At 43.5% G+C, this 16,457-nt stretch overlaps 1 protein-coding gene across 1 annotated transcript; it reads left to right on the forward strand.

Annotated features, from left to right (window-relative positions):
* The first annotated feature begins 63 nt into the window (after positions 1 to 63).
* On the forward strand, positions 64 to 11,365 carry LOC132764190 (methanethiol oxidase-like). Its single transcript, XM_067472338.1, has 12 exons — positions 64 to 167; positions 434 to 490; positions 1,935 to 2,041; positions 3,579 to 3,764; positions 3,960 to 4,080; positions 6,247 to 6,432; positions 6,619 to 6,797; positions 8,107 to 8,185; positions 8,781 to 8,902; positions 9,069 to 9,161; positions 9,950 to 10,068; positions 10,530 to 11,365. The coding sequence occupies exons 1-12, from the start codon at positions 104 to 106 to the stop codon at positions 10,690 to 10,692; spliced, it is 1,476 nt and encodes a 491-aa protein (XP_067328439.1). The 5' UTR covers positions 64 to 103; the 3' UTR covers positions 10,693 to 11,365.
* The last annotated feature ends 5,092 nt before the right edge of the window (positions 11,366 to 16,457 follow it).

Genomic DNA, 16,457 nt, shown 5'->3' on the forward strand with positions numbered 1-16,457 from the left:
TGTTGCATATAAAGATGGAGAGATATCCTCTGTGTTTATATAGGTTTCTTTACGGAGTGGAGAAACACTTCTCGCTGTCAGATACATTGAGGTTGCAAAGGAGATGTCTAAGATTCAGACCAAAGCCCTGGACGTGAAAAATCCAGACCAGAGGTACCCAAATAAAGGTAAGATGTCCTGCTGTCTCTATTTGTGACAGTTATTATCCCCGAGAAGAGCACTGTGATAGATTTCTGGACTATGTTAAAGAAGAGGAATTCAGTCAAGATTTTACGTGGTTTCATTTATCCACGTCTGACAAAAGGTGTCCTCTCTAGACATGTTCCAGGTCCACCATCGTGACTCTTATGATTCAGTTGCTCCTTTGATCCAAGTATTTCCTTTCAATGTGAATACACAAGATCTTGATCTTTTGTTTTGATCTTTTGTACAGGGAGACGTGGTTCCTACCATGGACCTGGCTATGCTTCACCATTGGATGCCATGAGAGGTAAGTCAGGCTGATATTTTTCTACCCAGGATCGGGTATCCAATTCCATGTATTTGTTGCACTCCAGAACAGGAAATAGCCCCTCTGACTATAAACACACCACACGTTGAGTAAAGGAACAATCCTTATTATTAAAGCTTAGCAAAAAAAGCCAGTAGAAATAAATGCTTGTAAAGATAAATAAGATTCCAAAAAGCAATAAAGCATTTAAAGGCAGCAAGATAAAACAGTGTCAAAACGTAGCAATCAAAAGCAATGTTCAAAAAGCATAAAATATAATCCAAGGCACTAATTATCCAGACAGGAATCAACAAAGAAGCAAGAACAGACCAAACGCTGCTAGTCAACTTGAAAGGCTAGAAAAAACCATGAAGATGAGACCACTTGAACAGGAATTCCATGAGGCTTGTGCTTGGTTTCCAAACAATGCCTGATCTGACAAGATTTTCTAAAGACAAACCTTAAATCCCAAATACTGGTTTCGTTTTCCTCCAGTCTTTGACCTTAACTGACAAATTCTTTTGGATCTACGTAAACATTGGGCCTCTTGTTGATTCTGGCTAATCTCCAGCCGCTGACTCTTCTTATCTGATTCTTCATTAACTTTACCTGTTTTCCAAACTAGAATCTGGAGAGCTCACAGGTGGATTTTTTTCCCCAAGGCCTGACAGAAACATTCTCATGAGAATCTGCCCTTTGCACCGAAGCCTCTCTGTCAGTGTCTGCATGAAACTTATTGACCAAAGTGTCTTCATCTTGCACCTCAGAGTCAGCCCCAGCATCCCCCACATCAGAAGCAACAGGAGACTGATTTCCCACCTCATTACCCATATCAGACACAGAAACATCAGGAGACTGAAACACAATCACAGGTTCAATCACAGGCTCAGGTTCTATCACAGGCTGAGTCCCAACAATATTGACCAGGTTGTGACGCAGCTGCTTGGGAGTCAGCTTCATTAAAATCCCTACTGGCCGAGAGGTGATGAGTTCGAAACCAGCCTGGGTCGGCGTGAGCTTCCGGCCATTTGTCTAGCTTGCTGTCGACCTTTGCAGCCCGAAAGACAGTTGCATCTGTCAAGTAGGAAATTTAATTTAACTAATTTACAACGCCAAAAGAACTTTCCAACAGCGTGCAAAGAATGAGGAAGTATTCTGTCAGTGTCACAAGTGGATGGTGAAGTGACAGCTCTCCCGGTGGCCAGAATTCAAAAAGCATACCCTCATGAAGCTGGAATCTTAAATAGCCTCTGTGTCTCTGTCTATATATGTTGTGTGTCTATGGCATTGAATGTTTGCCATGTATATGTGCATTGTGATCCGCGCTGAGTCCCCTGCGGGGTGAGAAGGGCGGAATATAAGTACTGTAAATAAATAAATAAAATATATCCAACAAAATACATTCTCTACTGTAAGATCCTAATACTAGACTTTGTGGCTGCAGGCCCCAAAGAAAAGCTGATGTACGTACTGTGCGTTTTAACCGGGACTCGTCAACCTGACTATTTGGCCACAGTGGATGTGGATCCAGAATCCCCATGTTATTGCCAGGTAAATCCTATTTTATACAAACTAGTCTAGATACCTGACATTGCCTTCTTCCTTCTCCAGCTTTGATAAGGCCAACCTCACAATGTCTCCAGGGCCAGAATCTGGCAACTACCTTTTGGACAAGCCGTCTTTGTGGCTCTTTCCTCTCTCTTTTTTCTTTTCTCATTTTTTCTCTTTTCTTTCTCTTTCCTTCTTTTTCTCTCTTGCCTCCCACTGTTCATCACTTCTTTCTTCCCTTTTCTTCCCCCCTTTTCGATTTTCTCCCCTTCCTTCTTTCCTTCCTTCCTTATCTTCTTCATTCCTTCCTTCTCCCTTCCTTCCCTTTTCTCTCTCCTTTTTCTCTCTTCTTTTTTTCTTGCCTCCCATCATTCTTCACTTCTTTCTTCCCTTCATTTCCTTTCCCTCCCTTTATTTTCTTCCCTTTCTTCTTTCCTTCTTTTTGATGGTAAAACATCAAAACATCCAGGCATCCTCTGGGCAACATCCTTGCAGACAGACAATTCTCTCATGCCAGAAGCGATTTGCAGTTTCTCAAGTCGCTCCTGACACGGAAAAAAGAATCTAAGATATCATCATCTTCTTTTTCTTCTTCATCATCATTGATGCTGCTGTTGTTATCATTTATAAATAAATAAATAACAATAATAAATACAGTAAAATAACAAATATAAACCACCCTGAATCCCCACAACCAATTGACTTCTCTCACGGCTATTTGTCTGAATTCTTCTTTGGTAATTTCTCCCTTTTTCCACTTCTTGTTCATGTCTCTTTTGAGTCGTAGCACAGTTAGAAGTTCATTGGGCATCCATTTTGGCTTCCTTCTTTGGAAGCTTTTAAACAGAGGCTGGATGGCTATCTGTCAGGGGTGCTTTGAATGCAATATTCCTGCTTCTTGGCAGGGGGTTGGACTGGATGGCCCATGAGATCTCTTCCAACTCTATGATTCTATCTCTTGATTGAGACACAAAGGGCTCTTCCACACAGTCATATAACATAGAATATCAAGGCCGATAGCCCACAATATCTGCTTTGAACTAGATTATCTGGGTCCACACTGCCATATAGTCCAGTTCAATGTGGTCTCTGGTCTGGTGATGATCTCAAACTCATCTGGGCATGGCAATCCCTAAAGACAAGGGCAAAGGCAGTTGGGATGGAGCAATGGCATTCACTGGTAGGCCTTGGCATGATGACCCAACTAGCTGCTCTTCTCTCCGAAAGGCTGTGCAATCACAGTTAGGGTGGGTGCTTCATCCTGGCTGCTATTCTATCCCTCCAAAGCCAGGGCAGTGGCAACTGGAATGAAGGAGATAATCAGTCATCCATTGCCGAACATATATATGATGGAGCTGTTCCCACCTCCTCTACTCTCCTTCTGAAATCAGGGTAGTGGCAATTGGGAGGGAGGGGCACAAATAATGTTTCACCCCTGTCCATATATTTAGTGAGCTGGATTTCTTGGTTCCTGTTCAGTCCTTCTCTGATCCTTCTCCACCTGATTTTCCACTGCCACATCCTCTTTGTCTCTCAACAGGTCATCCACCGCCTGCGCATGCCTTACCTAGATGACGAACTCTATCACTCCGGCTGGAACACCGACAGCAGCTCTTTCGGAGATGCCAGCAAGGAGCGCAACCGGCTCATCCTGCCATGTGCGGGCTCTGGACGTATTTATGTGGTGGACACTGGCTCTGACCAGTGCGCTCCCAGCTTCTGCAAAGTAGGTCAAGGAATCACACGGGGAAACAATTGGGGGAATCTACACTGTGCAATGTATGGAGTTCCTATGCTATATTACGGAGCCGAGCAATGAGTTAGTAACACTTTAATACTAATAACTATTTTCTTTGGACTTCATTGTGATCTTGATGTAATACAATTACATGTTTTCTCTCTCTCTCCGACACCTCGGCAGATAATCGAACCCAAAGAGATCATCAGGAAAACCAACCTGAATTTGTTAAACAGCTCGCATGCCTTGAGCAGCGGGGACGTTATGGTCAGCGCATTTTCAGATCCATTGGGCAACAACAGAGGTACTAGAGGCACAGATGCCCATTTGGGAATAGAATCAGTTCTCTACAATAGGAGGAAACCACTAAAAAAAACTCCTTAAATCTGCACCTTACTTTACCACAAAAACGTATTGACTCGAGTATAAGCCGAGGGTGGGAAATGCAGCAGCTACTGGTCAACTTCACAATAAAAATAGATACTAATAGAATTACATTAATTGGGGCATGAATAGGTTACATGTTTATATATATACATAAAATTGTAATCTATATAAATAAAAATGTAATGTTCGTTTGTGGGATTAACAAAACTCAAAAACGACTGGACAAATTGAGACCAAATTTGGACACAAGACACCTACTAACCCAAGTAGTGACCATCACTCAAAAATGAATTTTGTCATTTGGGAGTTGTAGTTGCTGGGATTTATAGTTCACCTACAAACAAGGAGCATTCTGAACCCTATCAACGATGGAATTGAACCAAACATGGCACATAGGACTCCCGCTACCAACAGAAAATTCTGGAAGGGTTTGGTGGGCACTGACCTTGAGTTTTGGAGTTATAGTTTACCTACACCCAGAGAACACTGTAGACTCGAACAATGAAGGATCTAGACAAAAATTGGCACGAATACTCCATGTGCCCAAATATGAACACAGATGGAGTTTGGGGAAAATAGACCTTGACATTTGGGAGTTGTAATTGCCGGGATTTATAGTTCACCTACAATCAAAGAGCATTCTGAACCCCACCAACAGTGGAATTGGGCCAGACTTGGTACATAGAACCCTCTTGACCAACAGAAAATACTGTGTTTTCTGGCGGTCTTTGGCAATCCTTCTGACACCCCCTCACGACCCCCCCCCCCCCCAGGTTCTGACCGCCAGATTGAGAAATGATGCCTTAAGGCCATCCAGTCCAACTCCCTTCACCAAGGCAAGAAAACATAACCAAAGCCTTCCTGACGAAGAGCTATCCAGCTATAGAGATAGGTAGATATATATGATTCACACACACACATACACACACACACACATATGTTTATGACAGATATAGTATCATAGATTTGAAAGGGACCCCTAAAGAAGAACAATTCTATGTTGCAAGTAAGCAAACCAGACAGGCATTATTCGCTGATACATCACACAGTCCTAGACACTTTGGAAGTGTCTGACGTGTGATCCAATACAACAGCCAGCAGAGTGATCTTTGTTGTGGACTCATCTTGTGTTCCAAATAAATAGAATAAAATAATAAATGATATAATAATAAAATTGCACCGGGATTGTGGTGCAGCTGGCTGAGTGTCAGCTGCATTAAGATCACTCTGACCAAAAGGTCATGAGTTCGAAGCCAGCCCGGGTTGGAGTGGGTTTCCAACCAATTGTGTGTAGCCTGTTGTCGACCTTTGCAACCCGAAAGACAGTTGCATCTGTCAAGTAGGAAAATTAGGTACCACCTTAAAGTGTGGGGAGGCTAAATTAACTGATTTATGAGGCCATAAAGAAGACTCCAGCAAAGCATTCCAGCAGGGAAGCATGCGAGGAATGCAGAAATGCTTCATCAGCGTCGCAGATGGACGATGAAAGCGACAGCTCCCCTGGCGGCCAGAAAAAGTTAAATAGCCTCTGTGTATGTCTGTATACGTTTGTATGTCAAAAATTGGCATTGAATGTTTGCCATATATGTGTACACTGTAATCCGCCCTGAGTCCCCTGCGGGGTGAGAAGGGCGGAATATAAAAGCTGCAAATAAAATAAATAAATAAATAAATAATAGAGTAGAATAATAAATATAATATTCAATTTTGTCATTAATATGTTGTAAACTGTCTTGAGTCCTCCCAGGGGTGAGAAAGGCAGTATATAAATATAGTAAATAAATAAATAACAACAACAATAATAGAGTAAAATAACAAATATAATAATAATAACGTTAAATAATTAATGAACTAATAATAATAGAGTAAAATTATAAATCTAATAGTAATAATAATAGAAAAAATAATGAATGTAATAATAATAAATAACTCTGACTCGAGTATCAACCTAGGTGGGCTTTTTCAGCCTTAAAGAAAGGCTGAAAAATACGGCTTATATTCGAGTATATATGGTAAATAATATGAATGCTCTTTATAAACACACTGCCTTCTGACACCAGTATTTGGTGTTTTTTACTCCCAGGTGGACTTCTCCTTCTGGACCCGGAAACCTGGGAAGTGAAAGGGACCTGGAACTGTCCAGAAGATGAACCCGTCAAGATGTTTGACTTCTGGTACCAGCCGCGACATAATGTTCTGATCAGCACCGAAGCGGGGAAGGCCAAGTTTTTTTTAACTGTGGGTTTCAACCCAGACAATCTGGGAAAAGGTAGGAACATCAATGTGAGAGGCAGGCCACAACCAAACTGTGTGGTGTAGAATTTTAATAGGCCAATGTGATTCTCTGCTGCATTAGCAGAAGGATCATGTCCAGATCGGGAGAAGCCATAGTCTCCCTCTATTCTGCTTTGGTCAGACCTCACTTGGAATAACCCTGGGTCCTGTTTGTCTGCAGAGCGCTACAGCCGACGCCTCAACGTTTGGGACTGGACCACCCACCGCTTCCTCCAGTCGATCGACCTGGGTGAAGATGCAGAAGCGCTGGAGATCCGCTTCTTACACAACCCCAACTCAGTCCACGGTTACGTGGCCTGCTTGCTTGAGGGTTCCATCTATCATTTCTTCAAAACAGAGGTGAAAAAGGCAAAGGGTGGCCATGATGGAAGTCAATTGGGTGTGGGGAGACAGGGTGGTTTAATAGTTTGGCGCCCTACTCCCTACTCCAATGTGGGAACCCACTCTCGTTCTCAGCTTTCGGAAAAGGCAAAGAACGCATCTCCCCTTATGAACCATCTAGGACTTTAAGATTGCCGGGGAGGCCCTGCTCTCAAGGGCGTTCCATATCCGAGGGGCCACCACTGAGAAGGCCTAGTCTCTCATCCCCACCTCCCGCCTTCATCACAAGTACGTTTGGCGGGGACGAGAGACAGGCCTTCTCAGTGGTGGCTCCTCAGCTATGGAACGCCCTCCCTAAGGAGATTAGATCGGCTCCCTCACTGTTAACGTTTTGGAAACAAGTTACGGCATCGTTGTTTGAGCAAGCGTTTACAAATGCAGAGTAACTGATATAGGAAATGGAATCACTTGACAATGGAATGGGACAATGTTTTTAACGAGGAGACGCAAATGATGTTGGTTTTGTTGTTTCTGTTGTGGTTTTATACTGTTTTTAATGTTTAATTTGTATTTTGATATTACGTGTACTGACTTGTTGTAAACCGCCTTGAGTCGCCGATAGGATGAGAAAGGTGGTATACAAGTATCTATATAAATAAAAATGTAATGTTCATTTGTGGGATTAACAGAACTGAAAAACCACTGGATGAATTGACACCAAATTTGGACACAAGACACCTAACAACCCAATGTATGTCTTTCACTCAAAAAAATTGATTTTGTCCATTGGGAGTTGTAGTTCCTGGGATTTATAGTTCACCTACAATCAAAGAGTATTTTGAACCCCATCAATGATGGAATTGAACCAAACTTGGCACACAGTTCTCCCATGACCAACAGAAAATACTAGAAGAGTTTGGTGGGCAGTGTCCTTTGGTTTTGGAGTTGTAGTTCACCTACATCCAGAGATCACTGTGGACTCAAACAATGATGGATATGGAGCAAACCTGGCACGAATACGCAATATGCCCAAATTTGAACACTGGTGGAGTTTGGGGAAAATAGAATCTTGACATTTGGGAGTTGTAGTTGCTGGGATTTATAGTTCACCTACAATCACAGAGCATTCTGAATCCCACCAACGATAGAATTGGGCCAAACCTCCCACACAGAACCCCCATGTGGGCCACAGCAATGTGTGGCAGGGGACGGCTAGTAGTAAATAATTTAATAAAATAAATCAAAGGCAAACTTCCTCTCAGGAAAACCATGGGGAGAACGTCCATTTTTCTGACCTCCTCACTCGTCAATTTGGTTTCCTCTGCAGGACGGATGCTGGACGGCTGAGAAAGTGATTCAAATCCCGAACAAGAAAGTATCGGGATGGATCTACCCTGAAATGTCAGGTTAGTAACAAGAAAGCAGCCATTTGGAACTGTGGTTTTACCAACATAAGTCCATACAGAGCAATGAATGGAAACTGAAGGAATAGTGATTCCTACAAAACATTAGAAAGAACATCCTGACTTCTTTTTTTTCATGTCAGAAGCAACTTGAGAAACTGTTTCTGATGTGAGAGAAATGGCTGTCTACAAGGATGTTGCCGAGGGGATACCCACATTTTTTTTTTACCATCCTGTGGGAGGCTTCTTTCATGTCCCCACATGGGAAGCTGGAGCTCACCCCGCTCCTCGGAATCAAACCACCAACCTTTCGGACAGCAGTCCTGCCAACACATGGGTCTAACCGAGGCATCCTCAAACTGCGGCCCTCCAGCCTCCAACTCCCAGAAGCCCCAATGAGCTTGTTCAATTGTCAGGGATTCTGGGAGTTGAAGGCCCAAACAGCTGGAGGGCCACAGTTTGAAGATGCCTGGTCTAACCCATTGTGCCACCCTTAACATCCCAACTGGAAGACTTGTTCAATAGGGAAACATGCTTCCTAGGAATCCTATAGTGTCTTGGGATCTCTTGTGATTCAATGATCCTGCTCCTCCTTCAGCGTTCACTAGCCAGATCGTCATTTCCCTGGATGACCGGTTCCTCTACTGCAGCAACTGGGTGCACGGCGATGTCCGGCAATATGATATCACCAACCCGCACTGTCCCAAATTGGTTGGGCAAGTAAGTTTGCAATCTTTTCCTATTTACCCGGCTCCAGACATTGTATCCCATTGCCCCCTGCTGCTGGCCAGGGATGATGGGGACTGGTGCTGAACCCCGGGACTCCGATTTCTCCATTCCTGTTGTGTTTAGTTCTCGACTGACCATGCCTCTTTGGGATCTTTAGGTGTTTCTGGGGGGCAGCCTTCAGAAAGGGGGTCCCGTAACTGTCCTTGAGGATCCGGAGCTGGACTGCCAACCTGATCCCTTTGTGATCCAGGTAAGATTGCTTACTTAGGTGATCCCTCGTTGCCCGAGTAGGATAATCCTCCAAGGTGGGTCTGTAGGTGACTATGGAGCCCTATTCTTGATCTGCATCGTCTCCCGCAGTGAGGGCATTGGTTTCCAGGTGGAAGGCAGTCCTGGTCGGGGTTAGCTTGACGCGCCTTCCTCTTGGCACGTTTTCCAGAGTTTTTGAAGTTGGCTTTGAGCCCATCTTTCAATCTCTTTTTCCTGCTCACCAACATTCTGTTTTCCGTTCTTGAGTTCAGAGTATAGCAACTGCTTTGGGAGACGGTGGTTGGGCATCCGGACAATGTGGCTGGTCCAGTTGATGGCGGAGGACCATCGCTTCAATGCTGGTGGTCTTTGCTTCTTCCAGCATGCTGACATTTGTCTGCTTGTCTTCCCAAGAGATTTGCAGGATTTTCCAGAGGCAGCGCTGGTGGAATCGTTTTAAGAGTTGCATGTGACGTCTGTAGACAGTCCACGTTTCGCAGGCATACAGAAGGGTTGGGAGGACAATAGCTTTATAAACAAGCACCTTGATATCCCTATGGATTGATGCCAGAGCAGACAGATTTGGGATTTGGAGATAGAACAAAATGGGAAGAGGCTGCCCAGAAATCCTGCCTGACCTTGGATTGGCTCCATTCCATTCACAACTTGATTTTGGGAGGTCCTGCAGGGAAAAATGGCCTTTCTGTGTTTAATACTCCTTTTTACATGTTTCTTTATCCTATTGACATGTTTCCCAATCCTGGGGCTATTTCTTCCCCTTGTCTTTAGGGCAAGAAGGTCCAAGGAGGACCTCAAATGCTGCAGCTAAGCTTGGATGGCGCTCGTCTCTTTGTCACCAACTCTCTTTATACACCTTGGGACGAGCAGTTTTATCCCAAGCTGTCCAGGTAACCATGGTTTGGGGTGGGTCACACTCCCTCGGCCTCAAAGGAAGGCCTCTTATGTACAAATCCGGCCCAAAAAACCTTGTGATAAGGTGGTCATGGGTCGGAAATAATTTGACGATACACAACCTTGACTTCCCCCCGCGGTCGGACTCTGGAAGATCTTGAAAATCAAGCTCACAGCAATAAAACGCTGGAGACAAGTGGTTTCCACAATCCTAAAAAGACAGTTCTAAAGTTTTCCTGTTCAAACTTCCCAAACTCCCAACTGCCCCCTAGTGGTCAAACACTGGGCCCACAGTCTGTTAACTGAAGTTTCAATTTCCCACACAAAACAGACGTCTTATCTACACTACCTTTCCCAACTGTACCCAGCCTCCCCCAACTTCTTTATGGCAGAGAACCGAACCAGCCAATCCCAAGCTGATATGGTAATCCTGATACCCGCAGTATATCTTTTCCAGGGAAGGTTCAGTCATGTTCCAGCTGGACGTGGACACCGTGCGGGGCGGCCTTTGCGTGAACCCAGAATTCATGGTGGATTTCGGACATGAGCCGTTTGGTCCAGCTCGGGCGCAAGAGATGCGCTACCCCGGTGGGGATTGCACCTCCGACATCTGGGAGTAGCGTGCATGCCTTCCAAGTCGTCTTCATATCTACTCGCCAGCGCCTTCAAGATCAAACCAATCACTTAAAGGATACCATCCATCTTGCCCTTGGTTGGCCCCTCTTCCATTTTCCTTCCCTTTTCCCAGCATCATTCTCTTCTCCAAGCTTTCCTGTCTTCTCCTTATGTGGCCAAGTGCTTCATCTTTGCCTCTAATATCCTTCCCTCCATGACCAGTTGGGCTTTATTTCCTGGAGGATGGACTCGTTGGATCTTCTTGCAGTCCAAGGCACTCTCAGAATTTTTCTCCAGTACCACAGTTCAAAAGCATCTCTCTTCCTTTGCTCAGCCTTCCTTATGGTCCATCTCTCAAATCCATAGGTTACTACGGGAAATACCATTGCTTTAACTACGTGGACCTTTGTTGCCAGTATGATGTCTCCGCTATTTTATTGTGATTGGTCATTGCATTCCTCCCAAGAAGTAAACACCTTCTGATTTCCTGGCTGCACTTTGCATCGGTGGTCATCTTCGTGCCTAGAACTACAGAGCCTGTCACTGCCTCCACGTTTTCTCCCTCCGTTATCAATCAGCCTGGTTGCCATAATCATTTTTGGATGTTTAGCTGCAACCCAGCTTTTGCACTTTCTTCTCCTCAGCTCCTCCTTGCTTTAAATAAATAAATACAGTAGTTGGAACGATAATAAGACTTTTCTTTGAAACGAATAGTTTGATGGCTGGGAGACCTAACACTTGTTGTTCTGAATCATGGGAAGCTTTGCTCTTTTGAACTTTTTTTCGTGCCAGGAGTGACTTGAGAAACTGCAAGTAGCTTCTGGTGTGAGAGAATTGGCCGTCTGCAAGGACGTTGCTCACATGTTTTGATGTTTTACCATCCTTGTGGGAGGCTTCCCTCATGTCCCCACATGAAAAAGTTACAACTACCACATCAGCTTTAAATTTTATTCATTTATTTATTTATTTACGGCATTTATATGCTGCCCTTCTCATCCCGAAAGGGGACTCAGAGCGGCTTACAAGATATATTTTCATACAATATATTATATTATTAGTATAGTACAATATAGTACTATAGATTACTATATTGCACTGTACCATTATATTGTAATATTATTAGTAATATTACATGTAATGTAAATATATAATTATAATTATAATATTGGATTATCATTACTAGTATTATATTGTAATACATTATAATATTATAAATATTATATGTATACACAATATACTAGGCTTGGGCAATCCATGGTTCTAAATGGTTCTAAAGTACTTACAAAACTAAAGTTCTGGTGGTGAAAATTTCAGAACTCTAACAAAACTCTCAAAATTTCATAATAAATGGCAGTTCCTAATTGGTTTTGTCATTAAAATCACCAATAATGAAATAATAATTAAATTTTGCAAGTTTTGTTAGAGTTCTGAAATTTTCACCACCAGAACTTTAGTTTTGTAAGTACTTTAGAACCATTTAGAACCATGGATTGCCCAAGCCTACAATATACTATATTATATTATTAGTAAAGACAAGATGGAAATATCTTCTGCTTCCCTTCTGTCTTCACTGGCCAGGGCAGCAGTTGGTGCGAGAGATTTTTACATATGGTTTTCTGTGGGCGAGCAGATAGCGACTATTGGGTGGCATATGTTCTATATCAGAAACTAGAGTTGATGTGGTCTATCCAATGCAATTTTCTGAATCAGTACCCTAAATAACCAAACCAAATCTAAATTTGTTCAAAAACTGATTCGTAACCCTTTCGGTAAGAATGTTGGAGAGTGTTCCCTGATCAAAGTGGTCCCTGGTCAGGAAAAGGTTGGGAATCACCAGTGTTGATGCACCCAGACCTTGGGAAACTGCAATTTCCTCATGAAGACATGGCATTTATAGTGAGATGCAAGGACATTAATTTGATACTGTAAATGTACCATGAGAAGGGTTTGGATCATAGAAAATTATGGCATGGAGACATGGCATAATAATAATAATAATAATAATAATAATAATAATAATAATAATCAACATCATCATCTAAATAAATAAAAATGTAATGTTCGTTTGTGGGATTAACATAACTCAAAAACCACTGGATGAATTGACACCAAATTTGGACACAATACACATATCAGGCCAACAAGTGACCATTACTAATAAAAACACTGAAAAACACAGCGGAAGATACTTAAAATTCAAAAAATAAAAATACATTACAATGCATGTGCAAAACAACATATATACGCAAACACAAACACACACATATATACACATATACACAAATATATTCACACAGAAAACACATACACAATGACTGAGCCACAGCAACGCGTGGCAGGGGATGGCTAGTAATAATAATAATGGCATTTAAAGTGGGTCCCAACTGCATTTATTCTCCAGTATAGATGCGGACCTTGCGGACCTATAACTCCCAGGCCTGCATAGTATGGAGCTATGTTATTCAAAGTGGATCCCAGCTGCATTTAATGTATTTTAACTGTTTAAATGTATTTTATAACTCTATTTATATATTTGTAATTCTACACATCCTATGGCTTCGTAAGGTTGCCTACTTGTAAGCCACTTTGGGTCACCTCCAGGGTAGAGAAAGGTGGGGTAGAATTGCCGTAAATAAATAAATACAATATCCCATAATACTCATATAGGTTTCCAAAGTTTGCAGTACCCTCCCCCAACTCCAAAATATAACAACAGTGCAACAACAGTGACAACAAGACAGAAAAGGAATAAAATACCTGGCCAAGTGGAAGGAAGCAGGGGAGCGGAGGGATGATTTATTGTTGCCACCAATTTGAAATGAACCAGTATTCAGGAGATTTTACCCCAGTTCCCAATTTTAAAAAGAACTAGCCGATTTGAAATGGAGGTTGTCGATTAGGAACCAAATTTACCACCAAGTTAGAAAGGAGACTGTTCAATTGCACCTCCTCCTTTATTAAGAAAGTAATAACTTAGGAGTAATTACACTGTATATACTGTAGCATGACTGGAGAGAAGAATGTAGATTTATTTGGTTACTTTTCTCTGTGTTTCTGCCACCATGTGAGGTAAGTTGTAATATTGTGAGAAATGGCACTTTGGACACAGAATAGATGGAGCTGAGGCCATCTTCAAATAAAAGTTAACAATTTTATTAAGTACACAGCGTGTGGTTGCAAGACGTAACTTTTCCTTGTAGCACCTGGAATAATACTTGCAACTTTAACAGTTCATTCTTTCAAGTAACACAGTATCTTTCTGACGTAGAACACTTGTTTCAGACAAAGTTTCAATACAGGGATGTTTCCCTTATTTGATCCTCCCTAGATCAAATTCTAAGTAAACTATTCTTTAGCCTCTCCTTAGACTAAAAGAATACCAGCTATGTTTCACCTGATATGGCAGGTTAAGCCCTAATGGCCATTTCCTTTGCCGCCCTCTTGTGCACACACGAATATTTATCCTGGCCTTAAGGGCGCATCTGTGCTGCCATCATGTGGACATTGTGGAAAACAGCAACACTATATTATATTTCCCAGCACAAGGCACAAGGTAAAAAGGAAGAATACAGAAGAGAAAGGAGAGAATGGCCGAAAAGGGCCCTGAGCAATATGAAACAGACTGAACAACTTTTAGAAGGCAGCAGAAGGGCAAGATGGGCCCTCAGCAACTCTAAACAAGACATGAACAACCTTTAAAAGACTCCAAAAGTGCAAAACAGCCCCTGAACAACGCTAAACGGGCACTCAAAAAATATTAGAAGGCACCAAATGGGCAAAACGGGCCCTGAACATCACTAATTTTGACTAATTTAGGCATCTAAATGGGAACAGAGGATTAATTAGGGTTGTCTCTGACAAATTGGGACATTTGTAGAATATATAAATGCAGAAAGAACCAACATTATTATTCCCATTACCATTGACAATGGTCATTCACATCAACAAGAGCTAATATATATATACTATCCCATAATACACATATCTGGTTTCAAAGATTGCAGTACCGCACCGCCCCCCGCCCCGAAAAATGCAATAGCAGTGTTTGCAATGTGGGAAAGGAATATAAAACCTGCCCAAGCATGAGTTGGAACAGGTGGGTGCCTACCTTTGTCGTCTTCTTCACCCCCCTGAGACAGAGTGGTCCTGGCGCTGGGTCATGCAGGAAGGTTGCATGACTCTTCCAGTCAGAGAGGATGCAGGAATGCTGCACCCCTCCAGGCAAGAGAGGGTCCCCTGCACTGACTCTCTGCCTTTCCTCCCAACAGACAGGAAGATGGGTGCTTAATTGCAAGGAGGTGCTGTGGAAGTACTTAGGACCCCTTGAAAAGGCCTGGAAATGCCAGCAGGGACCCCATAAAGAGGCCTGGGATTGCAAGCAGGGACTGCATAAAGAGGCTTAGGAATTCCAGCAAGGCCCCATAAAGAGGGCTGGGATTGCAAGCAAGGACCCCATGAAAAGGCCTAGGATTGCAAGCCTGGACCCCATAAAGAGGCCTGGAAATGCTAGCAGGGACCCCATAAGGAAGCCTAGAATTGCCAGAAGGGACCCCATAAAGAGGTCTGGAAATGCCAGCAGGGAGCCCATAAAGAGGCCTAGGAATGCCAGCAGAGACCCCATAAAGAGGCCTGTAAATGCCAGCAGGGACCCCATAAGGAAGCCTAGAAATGCCAGAAGGAACCCCATAAAGAGGCCTGGAAATGCCAGCAGGGACCCCATAAAGAGGCCTGGGATTGCAAGCAGGAACCCGATGAAAAGGCATAGGATTGCAAGCAGTAACCCGATGAAAAGGTAAAGGATTGCAAACCTGGACTCCATAAAGAGGCCTGGAAATGCCAGCAGGGACCCCATAAAGAGGCCTAGGAATGCCAGCAGGGACCCCATAAGGAAGCCTAGAAATACCAGCAGGGACCCCATAAAGAGGCCTGGAAATGCCAGTAGGGACTGCTTGAAGAGGACTGGAAATGCCAGCAGGGACCCCATAAAGAGGCCTGGGATTGCAAGCAGGGACTGCATAAAGAGGCTTAGGAATTCCAGCAAGGCCCCATAAAGAGGGCTGGGATTGCAAGCAAGGACCCCATGAAAAGGCATAGGATTGCAAGCCTGGACCCCATAAAGAGGCCTGGAAATGTTAGCAGGGACCCCATAAGGAAGCCTAGAATTGCCAGTAGGGATCCCATAAAAAGGCCTAGGAATGCCAGCAGGAACCCCATAAAGAGGCCTGGAAATGCCAGCAGGGAGCCCATAAAGAGGCCTAGGAATGCCAGCAGGGACCCCATAAAGAAGCTTGGAAATGCCAGCAGGGACCCCTTAAAGAATGTCTGGGATTGCAAGCAGGGACCCCATAAAGAATGTCTGGGAGTGCAAGCAGGAACCCCATAAAGAGGCCTGGAAATGCCAGAAAGGACCCCATAAAGAGGCCTGGAAATGCCAGCAGGGACCCCATAAAGAGGCCTGGCAATGCCAGCAGGGACCCCTTACAGAATGTCTGGGTTAGCAAGCAGGGACCCCATAAAGAGGCCTGGAAATGCAAGAGACCCCATAAAGAGGCCTAGGAATGCCAGTGGGGACCCCATAAAGAGGCCTGGAAATGCCAGCAGGGACCCCATAAAGAGGCCTAGGAATGCCAACAGGGACCCCATAAAGAGACCTAAAATGCCAGCAGAGACCCCTTAAAGAATGTCTGGGATTGCAAGCAGGGCCCCATAAAGGCTGCACCAATGAGGCTGGAGAAATAAATTTAAGGAAAAGGGGTGTTATAGTAACTTT

The sequence above is a fragment of the Anolis sagrei genome, chromosome 12 (genome assembly GCF_037176765.1).
Source record: "Anolis sagrei isolate rAnoSag1 chromosome 12, rAnoSag1.mat, whole genome shotgun sequence".
Classification (NCBI taxonomy): Eukaryota; Metazoa; Chordata; class Lepidosauria; order Squamata; family Dactyloidae; genus Anolis; species Anolis sagrei.